This window comes from Triplophysa rosa, linkage group LG19 (assembly GCF_024868665.1).
Source record: "Triplophysa rosa linkage group LG19, Trosa_1v2, whole genome shotgun sequence".
Taxonomy (NCBI): Eukaryota; Metazoa; Chordata; class Actinopteri; order Cypriniformes; family Nemacheilidae; genus Triplophysa; species Triplophysa rosa.
The window spans coordinates 17,002,369-17,019,528 of NC_079908.1; the positions used below are offsets into that span (position 1 = coordinate 17,002,369).

The 17,160-nt window shown below is 38.2% G+C and overlaps 3 protein-coding genes across 3 annotated transcripts; 2 read left to right on the plus strand and 1 right to left on the minus strand.

Moving 5' to 3' along the window:
• The first annotated feature begins 192 nt into the window (after positions 1-192).
• On the plus strand, positions 193-6,647 carry pou5f3 (POU domain, class 5, transcription factor 3). The gene is made up of 5 exons (XM_057360448.1): positions 193-4,488; positions 4,566-4,677; positions 4,764-4,894; positions 5,003-5,167; positions 5,254-6,647. Exons 1-5 carry the CDS (start codon positions 3,736-3,738, stop codon positions 5,515-5,517), a joined length of 1,425 nt encoding a protein of 474 aa, XP_057216431.1. The 5' UTR covers positions 193-3,735; the 3' UTR covers positions 5,518-6,647.
• A 993-nt stretch (positions 6,648-7,640) lies between these two features.
• On the minus strand, positions 7,641-12,922 carry LOC130570240 (fucosyltransferase 7 (alpha (1,3) fucosyltransferase)). Its single transcript, XM_057360450.1, has 3 exons — positions 11,936-12,922; positions 11,737-11,784; positions 7,641-10,192 (listed from the first exon to the last, which is right to left on the minus strand). Exon 3 carries the CDS (start codon positions 10,189-10,191, stop codon positions 9,166-9,168), a length of 1,026 nt encoding a protein of 341 aa, XP_057216433.1. The 5' UTR covers position 10,192; positions 11,737-11,784; positions 11,936-12,922; the 3' UTR covers positions 7,641-9,165.
• A 1,530-nt stretch (positions 12,923-14,452) lies between these two features.
• clic3 (chloride intracellular channel 3) lies at positions 14,453-17,070 on the plus strand. The gene is made up of 6 exons (XM_057360451.1): positions 14,453-14,872; positions 15,261-15,370; positions 15,598-15,723; positions 15,876-15,982; positions 16,100-16,275; positions 16,418-17,070. Exons 1-6 carry the CDS (start codon positions 14,837-14,839, stop codon positions 16,580-16,582), a joined length of 720 nt encoding a protein of 239 aa, XP_057216434.1. The 5' UTR covers positions 14,453-14,836; the 3' UTR covers positions 16,583-17,070.
• Positions 17,071-17,160: the final 90 nt, after the last annotated feature.

A 17,160-nucleotide genomic window follows, 5' to 3' on the forward strand; every position in this document is an offset into this window, starting at 1 on the left:
AAAATCTTAATTTTACAGTGTTTATTAGGGATTGTGTTTTAATATATATACGTAAAGCCTCTTTTTAAATAGATGACCAAAACTATAGTGTTAAAGGTGACATTACAAAATAAATTACATTTGTGCATCACAGGTCCAAACATTAAGTAAAAAAAAGAAAGAGAAAACATGGGTATAGTTGCTTCGACTAATAAAAAATAAATTCAAAAGTAAATGTTTGACTATATCTTTAGCTTTGGGAAGATTTTAGGTACCCCCATCTGAAAAAATATTACATTTATTTCATTTTTATTTATTAAATTAAATTAATTTCGTTAGTAGTTTCTTGCCACACTAAATAACGCTCTCTTGTTGAAAGTAATCACAGCTTGTATGTTTGTCGACTCCAACTCAACCAGCTCGACAGAACGAGACAACCTCCCCCATGTAAAAACTGTTTTCTGCAATGGGCCACTTAACTGCCCCATAAGGTGTGGTTCAGGAGCCCATCACAGATCCAGCCTCAATGAGGTGCCTATGGGGGAGAGCCATTAAGAGCCATTGTAACTGTGAATGGTGAGGAAGGCAGCCATAGGCCACCCGATCAAGATATGTGGGGAGAGAGGCAGTGGTCGTCAGCAGGGTGTCAAAAGCAATCAAAAGGCCATTGGACAGGTTTTATAAAGCGAATGGGGCGCAGGGAAGAGGTCACATACTTATATATCCACTACTACACTGTAAACGTAAAAATAGGGCACAATATATTAAATAAAGAAATTCCCGAATATTTTTTACTGCTGTTTCACCTGTATTAAAATGTTGCATTGCATTGTGCTTTAGCGTTAACAGAAATGTCCATAAAATTAAGGGCTAATGTGCTGGCAGAAAATGACCAGTACATTCATTTTATAAAAAAGATTTGACAATCACTTGTTTAAACGTTGTCTCAAGTAAACATATTTGCACTCAAGGAACGTGGTGCAGCCCAGATGTGTATTAAATGAATCACTTAAATTCCCCAAAATCACTACATTATTTCTAATGTACTAGTTACGTAATAATTGTGTTTCCACAATACCAATATTTGTTTTTTTCCACATTTTGCTGCTTTGCTCGATGTTCAGACTCCTGCTAACAATATAGCAGTTAGCACTGAAATAATGCACATTTATGGCACTGATGAGATTCCTATCCAGATAGTCTAGAAGAAACACTTCTAGACTTAAAATAAGATCATATTTGATCTTAATATGAAGATAAAATGTTTTGTAAAAAAATAGAAATAAAACAGGAGTCCTTGTATAGATGCATGCAGAAGTTTTGTGAAATGCTTTTTGTCAGACTTGTTTCCTTCCTCTTTAGATTTTGATCTTCAAGAACTTAGCGCTTCATGCACCTAAGCATCAGGTGTAAACAAGGGTGGGGTGCAGCTGTCTCTCCATATAACCCGAGAATCAACTTAATGCAAAAGCACCATCAATCTAAAAAAATCGTGTTATATAGAAGTTATGTAGAACCAATCCCAGTTTTTTTATGTCTTATCTGAAGACATAGGGTGCACACGCACTCAAGTCAGACCCTTCTAAAAAGCAACCTGGGAGTGTTTTGGGCCTAAATCCTGTTTCAGCCGCCCAGTGACATCACTTTCTTCTCCTCATGTCTGTACTTTACATAACAATTCCCATCCAAGTCCATGGGCCAGCACAATGCCTGCAGCAGTGGTTTGATGTCTTTTAAAACCTTTGACTGGCCCCCGAGGCCTCCTGTGTGTCTTTTCCTCAGCTTTGTAACCGGGCGAGATGGAGACCTCAGATGTGACCTATAGCTCTTGGTCTGCTGGAGTGTGTTTGAAGGCAGGGGGTTGATTGTTCTAGATTTGAGTTCGCTGCTTGTACTGATGGTGCTTGGCGGGTGTGTGTGTGTGATGGCCTGGGTGGGTGGTAGCGGGCTTCAGAGGGATTAGACGTATAGGTAAAAAGGCAGGTTAAACAGTGTATGTGCGAAATACATTATAGGTGACCTTACCAACCTGTACCACGTGTCCATAACTTTTTGCAAGTGTTTGTAATTTATGAAGACCTTCTTTCATTATAGTGTGTGGTCATGTTAATGCAGGATAAAATTGCAATAGTATCACTGAAACTTTTTCTGGCGTTTGTTTCGGGGGAGGGGGTAGGGTCTGAATCAAAGGGTTGCGACTTATTGTTCAGAACTGAAAGGCAGCTAATGGCCGGCCATCGCAACTCTGAATCTGGAAGCTGCGGGGTGCCCCGGGCTCTTCTTGCACAATACCTCCCCCATCTACTTTCCTGTGGCGCGTCTTCCTGCCGCAATCTGCACCGATCGCCTCTGTCGGGGGGCGCACAGCTGTATCGATGCGTCTGTGGCTCTTCTCCAAACCAAACCTGAAAACCTACTTTATTCCGAAGTGAATGAACCCAGCGCGCCACTGGATGGATAGATGCTATTCCTAGGCAGAAATTGCTGCGTGCGCACTATAACTGTCTGATATTGATACCATTTAATTATTTTAATTCATGTCAGTTAGCTTTGTGATTATGTGAACGCCAATTTATTTTACGTACCAGCTGTTTTTACGCATTACACATTATTATTAATCTGTTAAAAACACGTTGATTTTGTGTAGCCTACGTTAAAAATGCAGTGAATTGACAAAAGTTAGTTCACCTTCACCTCAGTATCTTTTCTTAAGCGGCGTGTAAGTGGGAGATGTGACGCTTGTAATCCAATTGCTTATCGGCAACCGCTGCGATATCAAAGACAAACATTTCACCTCGTCGCTCTTATAGACAAATAAACACATAAAAACAGGTGATCTGTTAAAAGCTAGACAGTACTGTGTTTAGAGAATACATTTTTGTTCATCAGTTGATCCAGTTTGTTTACGATCCAATTTGTTACACAAATTCACAAATTTGTTAAGTTATACATATACGTTTCAAAGCTATAGAGTTTGAATAACTGTTCACTTATTTACAATAAAGTTGGTCACTTTCCCACGGATGTCCAACAATGTCAATTTAAAGGCGCATTAAGTGGAGATTACTGAAATAAATGTTTATATTCATGATTACTTAATGTGACGTGAATATAAAACACACGCAGCCTACTGTGACTATGTATCAACTGGGGGCCTATTTGCATTGTAAACACTATGAAATGACTTGCACATGCATATCACAAGGGATAACAGGGTGTTAGCCTATTTAAAAACATGAATTTTACTTATGGGCAACACTTTTGGAAGAAATATGTTGTCATTTGTGCACTTTTAGAAATCATCCAATGCAAAAATACGTAGAGAATCTCCACACATTCCCAAACGTGTCCTCACCCAATGAGCAAACCAAGTTCATTCACAAATTCACCGTCAGCTGTGGCTTATTGTCTCAGGTGACCAATAGGAGAGGAGATGGCTAAGACCCCAGCCTCCATCTTCAATTGATTAGGAAAACCGGTGTAGGACAGGGCCAGATTTGAGCTTTGGAAGTTGGTGATCTTCTGGCCTAATTGATGGCCGTCACAGGCGCACCAGCAAGAATTGCGCACGTTTCCACATAGTCTAATATTGAAGCGCGCGTACTGAGGAGAGGACATTTCGTGCCATTCATTAAAGCTTGCGTTTGTAACATTTACAAGCACGGTTTGGCATGGAGCCATTGATCGCCGTTTATTGATTACCAGACTAGCATCGACGTTTTCTTGCCTGAAGTTTAAAGCGATTTGTTTGAGAACATGACGGAGCGTCTCCACAGCCCGAATGGAGCGGACTGCAGCAGCCGACCGTACGAGATTAACAGGGCCATGTATTCTCAAACCCCAGGCATGGATGGACTTTGCGGCGCGTCGTTACAGTTCGCGCACGGCATGCTTCAGGATCCGAGTCTGCTTTTTAACAAGACCCATTTCAATGGCGTCAACCCTCCGCCGCCGCAGAGTTTCTTCCCATTTTCAGGCGATTTTAAGTCTAATGATTTACAAACTGCTGATTTTATGCAGCCCAGACCCTGGTACCCATTTGCGGCACCCGAGTTCACCGGCCAGGTCGCTGGGGTCACCACAGCCGCCCAGCCAGCAAACATCAGCCCACCTATCGCTGAAACGAGGGAGCAAATCAAGATGCCTTCTGAGGTCAAAACGGAGAAAGATGTCGATGAGTACGCCAACGAAGACAACAAACCTCCATCACAATTTAATCACCCCCCTGGGACATCATCTGTGGCCACCGGAATGTACTATTCCACACCATGGAACCCTTCCTTTTGGCCCGGCCTGCCTCATATCACGGCCCCTGCTAATATTTCTCAAGCTCCTCCGACACCCACGGCATCATCTCCATCTCTATCACCATCTCCACCGGGGAATGGCTTCGGAAGTCCGGGATTTTTCAACGGGGGCTCTGCGCAAAACATGGCCTCTGGCCAGGCGCAAACTGCTCCGCGAAGTAGCGGATCGTCCAGTGGAGGGTGCAGTGATTCCGAGGAAGAGGTAAGATTTCAGTCCTCATTTTAACTGCGTTTTCTGTAAATTTGTAGTTGTGTTATTACTATTTTTAATGATTTTAGGAGAATCTAACTACAGAGAATTTGGAGCAGTTTGCTAAAGAACTGAAACACAAGCGCATCACGCTGGGTTTTACGCAGGCAGACGTTGGACTCGCTCTGGGAAACCTGTATGGTAGGTTTGCTGCTCCTAACTATAATATTTGCATGTGCATAAGTCGACTGGCCCGCAGTTGTTTAAATGTAAATTTTTCTGTTCAGGAAAAATGTTCAGCCAGACAACCATTTGTCGTTTTGAGGCGCTTCAGCTTAGTTTCAAGAACATGTGCAAATTAAAACCATTACTACAGAGGTGGCTAAACGAGGCTGAAAACTCAGAAAATCCACAAGATGTAAGTACATTGCACAGTTTTTTTTCAAATCTAACCAGTGCTTTAAAAATAAATGGCCTTGCCATTGAACTTGATGTTGCAATAGACCCATGTTTGAATGACTTTCAGATGTACAAGATTGAACGGGTTTTTGTTGACACAAGAAAAAGGAAGCGGAGAACCAGTTTGGAAGGCACAGTCCGCTCTGCTCTCGAGTCGTACTTCGTGAAATGCCCTAAACCCAACACTCTGGAGATAACACACATATCCGATGACCTAGGCCTGGAAAGAGATGTAAGCATGCTTCAGTGTCATTTTGTTCAATCGTTGTAATGCTTCTATAGAGATCGCTGGACCTAAACTGTGGGGTTTTTTTTCAGGTGGTACGCGTGTGGTTCTGCAATCGTAGACAAAAGGGAAAGCGCCTGGCGCTGCCCTTCGATGACGAGTGCGGTGATGGTCAGTACTACGAGCAGAGCCCTCCACCTCCCCCCAACATGGGTGGCACAGTTCTCCCAGGGCAAGGCTATCCCGGACCAGCCCATCCTGGAGGAGCCCATGCCCTATACATGCCAACCCTGCACCGACCGGAGGTCTTTAAAAATGCCCTGCACCCCGGGCTGGTGGGTCATCTCACCAGTTAAACTAACCAGCTCTCCACCCATCTTTGTCTAAACACCTGCGTCACATTCCTTGGGTCCAGAAGACCTTGAAAGTTGCATGCCAACGATGAATTGCTGTTTATAGAAAACCAAATAGCAGATTTATTTTTATGTACATTCCATGTTTAATTGGTTATTTTCTAATGTGCCTTGGGACACTCTGTGTCTGGTTTAGGCTGTGCCTATGCACAATAGCAGCCTGATGGGTCTTTTTTTTTTAATGGATGATTCGTTAAACAATGTGTTTGCACAAGTTCAAATATAATTTTATAGTTGTTTTTATGACTTCTTACTGCTCATGTTACATTTTTAATGTACATAATGTTTGTCTCTATAGTTCCAAATTTGGCGACCTCAAAGTTTTCATGTTTCTGTGTAATTCTAAATGCATAAATGTGTTAACGGGCAGCAAATTCAGGTCTTTGTATTTTGACTAAGGAGATGGATTTATTTTTCTTTTATCATTTGGAGGAGACCTTTTCAGATGGTCCCCAAAGAACACCAGTCACTGTTCTTCTCTAAATGCCTGCACTCTCCTCCCATCTCAACCGAAAAGATTTCTGGATGCAATAACTTTTAATCAGGGTGATGTAGATAAAATCTGCTGCCAGTTGAGTTTGATGTGCCTTATTCTGTTCACTGTTCCTGCTCTCATCCCTATGCATGTAAATGGAAGCCATATTTGATAATTTATTGAAATGCTGCTCTATTGCAATCCATACGATACAATATCTCTCTGTGTAGCAATTAAATCAAAACCCATTTGACACTCATTTCTATCTTCTGCTTTGGCCTTGTTTTTGCAGTTATGTCTGTTTTGTAAACCAGTAGTTTTGCTTCAGGATACAGATTTTGCATTAGACGTAAAGTGGTGACTGTTCAAAATTGGTCAAATTAACGTATCTAAATCCAACACTACAATTAAGTAATTTAACTAATTGCCAATTTTGGACCAAAACATATTGTGGTCTGCACAAGTCATCTTTAGTTTTCTATAAATTGGACCATTATTGTACCATTTGCAGTTTGTTCCTTGTTTTTTAGAATGAGGACATATAATATCGTTCCAGTAGTGTAACGGTAGAGCGCATATTTTTAACGCACACATGCATATATATATATATATACTGTATGAAGTATATGGGTATGACAAATAAACTGTAAATGTGTCCTTTGTGTGACAGTAAAATTTTAGATAAAACTAACAATGAAGATAAATCTTGCCATTTTAATAGTTTATCAACAGTTTGTTTTCAAAATTTTTGCTTTCACACCATAGGATACATGTACAGCATATTATATGCATTTTACATATTTATATATTACAGTATATTATAAAGTATTGAATAGCATAGAATAATGTATGCACCTATTGCACAGATAAAATCATTTGTCAATTTCATGAATGTAAATGTTATGTTTCAACCTTCTTATTTTCCCACTTTGTCTGTCTTCAAGTAGATAAATTCATGGCAAAATACTATGATGTTTATGAGTGCTACGTCCATAAGCTTTTTTATTTTACTTTACATACATAATTATATGGTTTGTTGCATTATCTTTGCATTTTTACGCCACTTTCCACAACCCCCTTTAGAATCACTGTTAAAAAAAGACATGCAAAGTATGTTACCTCAAAATAACTAACGTTGTCACAGCCTTCAAGGACGTAAGCATGTTGACAGGGAAGGAAACGGGTTAATTTGTTGTGGTTTCAGTTTGGCACCGGTGCCTCATAAATGTGATATTTCACACCAGCATCTTTGTTGCATGCACGGGTGCACATCACCCCTCTGTGCTTAAATGACTCGAGTGTTCCGGGTCAAATTCACAGTAGCATTGCATTCTTCTGACTACCATAGACGTGTTAAGTGCCTAAAGGCAGAGCTGGGTAGATTACTTAGGAATTGAAATCAGTTACTGATTACAAACTACTAGGCAAAATTTGTAGTGAGTAACGTAATCCCTTAGATTACACATTTCTTGTAACGTCATCTGACTACTTTTTGATTACATTTATACATTTGTTTACAAGTGTCTGTTTTATCTTTACCTGGTGTATGTGTCCACAACACTTTTCTTGTTAAATTTTATTAAATTATATAAAATTATAAAAGTACATGAAGTATTAGAAGTTAATAAAATGCCTTTATACTAAATTACTGCAATACAACAGCACATGTAGTTAAAATAAAAATAGTTAAAGAATAGAAAAAACCCTTACAGTGTACATATTAGGACTGGTTAAAAAAAATAGATTCTTCGATTTTAATTGATCTTAATTTTAACTAAACGATATCGATTCTGGAATTCTCGGAATCTATGCGTGTGCTTTACTACAAGGATTTGAATATCTGTAGTTCGCCTCTCGTCCTAAAGATGTCGCCATCACTTGCGTTGATATTTATGGGCCTGTTTTGAACGTTGAAATCTGTTTTATTTTAGTTTCATGTTGTTATGAATTTAACTGTTAAAATAAAAATAAAAAACAAAAATGTTGGTTACTTGTTTGGTTACACAAAGTAAAAATAAAAAGTAATTCCAAACATAATTGTGTGGGTTTTGTTAAAGCTGAATAGGAGGGTTTAGTTACCAGTGTATCTATTTAAATATAGATTCCATGTCTGCAAAACCAGCATTTTAATCTAAGTACTGATAACTAATCGACGTTGAATCGAATTGAAACCACATAAATAAGAATCGAATCGAATCGCCAATTTGGTCGCAAAACCCAGCCCTAGTAAATATCAAGTGTAGATACCAAATCAACGTAAATGGGTGTAATATTCATGATGGGCAAAACAAAAAGTATTCAGACGGCAATCTGACAATAATATTATAATCTAAACCATAAACTTTTGTCAGCATAATTTAGAATCATAAATACCTGCATATATTATAGCCACATTAATAACAGTTTGCTAATAGAAAATATAAATGTTCACAACAGAAAGACTGGATTACAAATGACGGGTACACACAGTCGCAAAACAACAAAATCAAATTGTGAAAGATTAAATTTATCACCCACCTGTGTTTGGGATTATTTTAAACAAAATCTTAATTAAACAATGGAAATGTCAATATTTTTCACAAGTATTACCTTTGTGAACAAAAATTTGAAAATCGATCATATATTGAGAATGCTGTGCATGGACAATTCAGCAGCACAAATCTTTTTGGATTTATGACTAATGCAGTTTCGCAATGAATGTTGTGATTTGCACTAATCGCGCAAATCATAGTATTATTGTTGCTATTGCGAAGATTAACACTGTTCTTAAACAATACATAGCGAACATAAATGCTTGTAAACAAAAACATGTCAGACTTGCTATCGTGGGTTGGTTGTCTTAACAGTTAAAGTGGTAGGCTTACAAAAAAAGTAAAAGTAATATGTAATGTAATCTATGTAATGTAATCTGTAACAATAAAATAGTAACTGTACTCTGATTACGAGTATTTTACAATGTAGCGGTACTGAATTACAAGTACTTGATTTTTGGAATCTGATTATATGTAAATGAATACTGAAGTAATCAGTTACTACCCAGCTCTGCCTAAAGGTAAACAACACAAGTTAAATGTGCACTACCCGTTATTCTACCACATTCTCCAAGTTCTCAAATCCTAATAAATCTTTTGAGCTGGAAATCGTCCATATAAGGGACAGATATTGCAAAGTCTTTCTCTCCAATCTGTATATAGCTTGACTGTGTAATTTTGTCTCCAGGTAAAATATACATTATACTTTTCCGGATCTTTAATCAGGCTTCTGAGATACATAGCCAGGTCCTTTGTAGAATTAAAGTCATCCACATGGATAAAGGATTTAGGAGGTGCGACCGCCTCGTAATCTTTTCGTGGCGGGCCTAGCACCACAGGCACAGTCCCTGACTGAAATGCATTTTTCCAAAGTTTCTCGGTTATATAGTGAGGAGACTCTATGTTTTCAAAGGCCAGATAGAAATAACAGCGTGAAATCGTCGGGAGCAAGGCCTCCTTTGATAGCGGCTTCCTGGTGAAACGTCCATACACCTGAACATTAAGAGTTTTCTTCAGCTCTTGGAACACGGCACTCCTCCTGTGTCTTTTTTGGTAGTTGCTTACCACCCAACAAGCTTCGTGACACTTGTTTATTGGGATAACAAAGTCTCGAATTGGTTTCTCCTTGGGTATCAACTTCCCATAGGGCACAGTGATGTCAGCTTGCGGGTGATATGACATGGTGAGGTTAAAGAGGTTTTTGAACGCTTTCAAGTTCGCTGTATTTGGCAGCGCTTCCAAAGAGAGCCACACCCACCTCTGAGAGGCGGGCCGAGGGTGATCAACAGGCAGGTGGACTTTTTGCTTCCTCAGCTCATCGTGATGAAAGACCACCAGGTCAGCATTCTCAAAGAGTGAACGATTGTCTACTAAAACACATCTGGGGATGCCATAGTCATTTAGGCATACATCTCCTGTCAGGTTGTAGTGGATGCCATATGGCCAGTGCCAAAAGAGGATCGTGATGCTTCTATTGAGGTACTTGGCGGTGGCATTGTGATATTGCTTATTAGACACAAACAACCAACTGTAGATTAAGTTGATGGTGAGGAAGAACATGAGAAGAATGTGGTGCCTGTTTATGCATCTTGCCATTGGGCCCTTTGGCATGCTGTGGAGGTATTAGAACTGGGTTAATTTGTTTTGCAAACATTGTATTGTTGTGTAGATACACTGTCATTATGTATTTTAGGATTTTACAGCTAACATATTGTCATTTTCTTTCTTCTTGTATGTGATAAGTGGAGTGAGAGTAAGGAGTAAGGTAGAGGGAGTGGAACACAAAAGAGGATATTTGGAAGAACGCTGTAACCAAACAACATTGGACACCATTGACTTCCATTGTATGGACACAAAACCACTGAGACATTTCTCAAAATATCTTCTTTTGTGCTCCACAGAAAAAGAGAGTCCTATATAACCTAAATGACATAATGACATAAGGGTGAATACAAAAAACATGATGACAGACTTTTTATTTTTAGGTGAACTATCCCTTTAAGGAATTATAATGAAAGTGCTTTTGAAAACATATACTCTTGATAAGCAAGGCCTAAGAAAATTCTCCAGTTTTTATTATTTCATTATTTTAATTATTGAAATTTTGATTATTGAAACAAAGAAACTGTATAAAACATTTTTAACTTTACAAACAGACCAAGTCTAAATCATTTCTATTGTAAACAACAACACCAATTACTTGTATTACAGGGACAGTTCACCCAAATATTTATGTTTTCAAATCTGTATAGACAGATTTGTAAACATTCTGGGGCACCATTGACTACCATAGTAGTTTAGTTTCCTACTATGGAAGTCAATTGTGCCCCAGAACTGTTCTGTTACAAACATTCTTCCAAATATTTTTGTTGTGTTCAGTGGAACAATCAAATGTATACAGGTTGAAACAACTTAAGGCTCAGTAAATGATGACAGAATTTTCATTTCAAGTGTCTCTGTAAAGCACTGGAGCACTGAAGATAGCTATGTGCTGAAACGTTTGCTCGTGTGTCTGTTTTTATTCACTTGCACTTTGCACTTTTTGCACGATGCAATTTATAAAATAAAAAATATAAATAATATAAACAATATGTCTTTGTAGACTTTTTTGAGTCTCGAGTGGATCAGTGTGCGGTTAGCCATCCTTTATGTTTATTTTCAAGTATTCTACTGGCTCTACGCACCTGCAGTACAAGGATTTTACTTTTTTATTTACTTGGAGCGCTACAATATTCCCTCAAGTGTCCCTGTAAACCCACAATAATCTAAGCCAGTGGTTCTCAAACTTTTTCGTTGTAAGGCCCCCTTAGTGTAGAGTGCATCGCTTTGCGGCCCCCCAAATAAAGACTTATAATCTTAAATTTAACATTTTTATTTAAACAAAAACATATTCGGTTATACAATGCTGAAACAGCAATTCTTTTGTCTGGTGGTCTTATTTTTCTGATGTTTGATTGCATAAAATCATATGATCAATTTCTATATTTCATAAAATGCCACAAAATCTGTGGCCCCCTGGATCCATCTCAGGGCCCCCCAGGGGCCACGGCCCCCAGTTTGAGAACTACTGATCTAAGCTTCTGAGAAGATGCTTATTCCAACCAACAGAAGACCCCCAACAGTGGATAGATGCAAAAATAAAAGCCATGTTCTTACCTGTGTCTTTATGCTTTAGCCTATGGGAGTATTTCGGTTTCTGAGTCCCTTGACAAAGAAATATAAGTGTTTTTTAATGATGAAGAGACAATGACTTGGGAAGAAACAAGCTTCCTTTTAAAATCACATTGTTTTTATTTCCTTTCATTAAGAAATCACACCCCCGCCCCAACTATCTTGCATTGATATCACAACGTACCTACTAAAAAGTGGACGTTCATCACCTCAGAGTGTCTTCCTTATGTCCTTTAAACTTGCAGAGAAAGGTTTTGCCACAAACCACAAACTAGACCTGAGATATGCATACGTGTGCACATGTGTTGCTTTAGATTTCACAGTGGTTTAAAGTCCTGTTTCGGAACAGGCGTGTGTTCTGGAGTGTGTGGTTGCGGCTTGAGATCTGTGTTCTGAGAGCACTGAATCACTGGGAGGAAGTGAATGTTTTTGAAACTTTTGACTTCTTTATCACATGTTCATCTTGCCGCATGTGTTGGGGAAGTAATGCACAACATTAGACTGTTGCAATATAAGGGTCTACCCTTGTGACCCATTTATGAAAATGAACCATGGTTATACTATAGTACATGTAAATAAGCTCTTTGCACTACCTTACATCTGCACTGTTGTATATTTCACTGGTTTGCACTCTATCTGCCATTCTTTTTTTTAAATATCCCGTCTTGTAATAGTTGTATTTGACATATAATCTGTATTTTTTATATACAGTATATTTTTATTCTGTGTAGTGTTATTTGTATGCACCATGGGTCTGAGAGTAACGCAATTTCAATCCTCTATATGTATGTACTGTATGTGGCAGATTTGACAATAAAGCAGACTTTGACAAATGTATGGTTATGGTGGTTTTATTGATAAAAACTATGGTTGCTGTAGTGAAACCATGAGGAACTTTAGTGGTTATGCTACATTCTCATTGTTTTGACATTATTCTCAAAATATTACCATGGTTTCATAATGCTATGACTTTATGTCACCACCACAATGACTGCTATACAGTTTTGGAGAAGTCTTTTGCACATTTGTTGGGTGTTGTATTTTTAACATGGTAACATGGTTGCTGTGGTATTGTAAATGGTTGCTGGGGTGTACTGGATGGTTGCACACTACAAAAAAAAGTTACAGGACCAACAAAACATCCAGAAATACGTGCCATCTGGCAAAACCAAAGTCACCCCCAGACAAACAATATATATTTTCAATCCAAAGTTAACACTAGATGGCACTGGATGGTTCTTAATTCAAAATAAGACCCCCGAACTTACAGTTTCAAGTGATTATTTTATTTAATAAAGAAAAGGGTAACGTTTTACCTTTAAATAAGTGATTTTACACATGCTGGCCTTATTGTAACATTTGTGGTTGCAATCTAATGTAAGCCAATGGCAATTTATAAATTTGTATAAATTTACAAAAACCTATTATCACCATAAAATGTTAGCCACTCATAAAATAACACTGTAAAATACATTATACTATACATACATACATATATATCTTTTTACATATTATAATATACTAAAGTAAAAACAACAAAGATTGTGTCTAATGGACTGCATGTGTAACTGTTCTCAAAAACATTTTCATAAGAAATATTAGAAAATCTAGAAAATTAATATGAACAGCTTTGATAAACACACAGATTTGGTATGTTCATGAAAACTTGCCATAGACTTTTATTGTTTTTATACTCACCTAATGGTATTTTCTGTCCCCTTCTCCTAACCACACCCCAAAATGTTGTTTATAGGACAACTATCATAGTAGGAAATATTAAATGCCTAAGGCGCCCCAGAACTGTTTGTTTTCCTAAATTCTTCTAAATATCTCATTTTGTGTTCAATAGAACAAAAAAAAATCTATTATGGTAGTGGATGATGTCCCAGAACTGAAAATTGCTAATATTCTTCCAAATATCTTCCTTTGTAAATAAATGTATACAGGTTGGGAACAACCTGTGGGTGAGTAAATGATGACAGAATTTTTGGGTGAACTATCCCTTTAATGAATATTTTATTCAGAGTATCATTTTAATCTGTTGGTGTGGTTATAATGTACCAGATAAACTGAAACAGCACTAATCACAACAATAAGGATTTATAATTAATGATATGTCATGCACAGGTAAATTCCAGAGTTCAGATGTCACATCTACGTCACACCACCTCAGATCTGCTGGGGTTTGCCTTATCCCGACTCTTTCAGAGAGAATTTCCACAAAACAAAGGAACAGGCAATTGAAGTTCTTCAATGCTGATCTGTGTGTCAGGAATTTAAAGCAACCTTACACGTTTAACGGCACAAAACACCATATTACTCGAAAAAAAGCATATTGTTTCTTTTGGGGTGAGTGTAGATGAGGTTAGTTTGCAATGTAAGAGAGCATGTATTTTTATCAACCTTTTGTGAAATTATTTCGAATCAAATTCCTTTTATATTATTCCTATTTATTTTAGGGATGGGTAAGAGTCTTTTGTCCTTACTCCAGACAGTGTACATGACATGTACTGTATATAAAACAGGGGTAAAAATGATATACAAAACATACAAACAATACAGGATTTGTACAATACAGTACTGTATATACACACATCATACAAATTACCCAAAGCATGAAATTTGTTTTTTACAGAGGTGTATAGACGTGTATGACATGTCTAGTCATGAGAAGAGTGTTGGGGAATGTCTATGGAAGAAAGTCAGTACAGACAGTGTTACTTTGCCAGCACAGTCTGATGGGAGTGAGACAACACTGAACAGTTTAGAGAGAAACTCACTATGACTAAAGCAGAGAATGAAGGAAGATACAGGTCAGACAGGTTGGGCCAGTAGGCTGGTATTCCGAACACTCTAGACCAATGGGGTGTGGTGGGAGATTGGGTTCTGAAAGGAATTTATAGAAACTACAGTTGGGAGAGCAACAAGGAAAGACGCAGCTTTAAGTACCCAGCTGATTTTAATCCTGGAAGACAGCAGACAGATCCAGGTGTGAACACGTGAGGTGGGGAGGATTGATGTGAACTGACCTGATCCTACTGAGACGGTGACGAGACACGAAGCGAGAGGTTGAGGAGGAGCAGACATGGCGGAGGCACCAAAGATTGAACTTTTTGTCAAGGTCAGAACTTGTTGACACACTTCAGTCAGTGTATGCCCTTTAAAGTAGTGGAAATAAATCGTTGTGTAACTGTGTGATTTTGTAAGGCACCCAACCTAGTTTGTGTCTTGAGCTTGTTGGTCGCTTGAAAACATCTTTATCTGTGGCCATGTTTACCTTTGGCCTCAAACAGGTCACAATGAATTTTTACAATTGAGAAGATCTCCTAAACACATCTGAACAAAAGTGAACTTACTGTTTAAGAAAACCAAGATTGAAACATCTAAATGAATATCTGCCAATGTTTCAGTATGTTGAGGAACTAGTTCCATTGAGTGTGTTTTACAACGACTTACTATTTACACTTTCTTAGTAAAAAGGTTTTAAAGTAACTGAATGCTTTCATCAGGCAAGCGATGATGGGGAAAGTGTTGGGAACTGCCCGTTCTGTCAGCGGCTCTTCATGATACTTTGGCTGAAGGGGGTCAATTTTACTCTTACCACAGTGGATATGAAGAGGTGAGGGATGTGACACAATATTTTTTTCTTTATGTCTGTTCTGCACGAGTGGATATCTGTGGGGCTTCGTGTGTACATTCAAGTTTAATATTAGGACCACAGGGACACTTTTATGCATGCATTTGAAGATCGTAGCTTAAACAGTTCTTAAAAAACGACTTGTATGTTATAAAAAACAAACTTTCACGATATTGGCCAAAAATATGATTATTTATGCTTCTTTTCAGAGCACCTGAGGTACTAAAAGACCTGGCTCCAGGTTCTCAGCCCCCATTTCTCATCTACAAGGAAGAGGTCCGCACTGACACCAACAAGATCGAAGAGTTTCTGGAAGAGACCCTCGCACCTCCACAGTGAGTACGCATTAATACCACACGGATATCTTGCTTTTATGCAAAAATTCTTCATTTAAATCACCTTAAACAATGATGTCAGCACATCTTATGGACACAAAGATAGCATTGACCGAACAGTGCCTGAATTTGTGATACCAATTTCTTCTCAGCTATCCCAAATTGTGCTGCCGATACAAGGAGTCTAACACAGCTGGCGATGATATCTTTCACAAATTTTCAGCGTACATTAAAAACCCCAATCCCGGCCTTAATGATAGTAAGTCATTACTATTTTCTGAACTTTTATTATGTAAACTGTAAATGTCTTTGAGCTTTTATGTGGCACATGTATACACTCAGTGGGGTATCTTATTAATTGTTGTTTACCTTTTAGTGCTGGAGAAGAAATTTCTAAAGAGCTTAATGAAGTTGGATCAGTATCTGTTGACCCCCCTTCCCAATGAACTGGACCAGAATCCAGACTCAGCACAGTCACAAAGACACTACCTGGACGGAAACTCACTCAGTCTTGCAGACTGCAACCTTCTACCAAAACTGCACATTGTTAAGGTCCGCCTCTACCCTCGCGAATGAAATACTAATGAAAATGTGCCGTCGTACGAAGAATGCCTTTACTCTGACAATCTTTAAGATGATCAAAATGACTTTTATTCTAGTTTGTTTACATCTGTTTATTTTGTTCACTTCACAGGTGGTGTGCAAGAAGTACCGTGGTTTTGAGATCCCAGTGGCACTGAAAGGCCTGACGAAATACTTAGAAAAAGCATACCGGGAGGACGTGTTTAGCCTCACCTGCCCAAAAGAAAACGAGATCCTGCTTGCATACCATTCAGTGGCCAAATATCTCAACATGTAAAACTGGACTTCAAAGGGGGAGGGGAAGGGGAAAATATGGGTCAAAAATTCCTTGGAATTTAAGATGTCACCTTTATAGCATATGTTTGTAAAACTTTATTAATATGGGAACGGATATGGTATGAATTGGTGAAGGTTGTTTTTATTTTTTATTTAGAAACCACAGTTGTGAATAACAAATGCCTGCCTTGCTTGCTCATGCCATTTGTAGTATTTAAATGTTTGTCACTTTTGTCCCTGCCTCTAATGTATGACATTAGTTTGATGTGCCTTCTTGTGGAAAAGTTTGCTTGTTCTTACTGTGTGACAAGAGACATATCATTGGTTTGAAATTCTACCCCATGAGAACAAAAGATAAGACAAAGCACTATACAACTAATGAGATGTCATTCGTATCAATGACATTGATGCTTTCAAAGGAACAACCTTTGAAACCTTTATTATGTAATTAATAAAATAAGCAGCTTGCGAACAAATAAAGTCCTTGTGGACAGAAAAAAAATGTAGTTTGTTTGATTCTATTTGGTGAAAATATCACCAAGAAATTGCATTTTAACGCCACCTGTCGACTGTCAACAA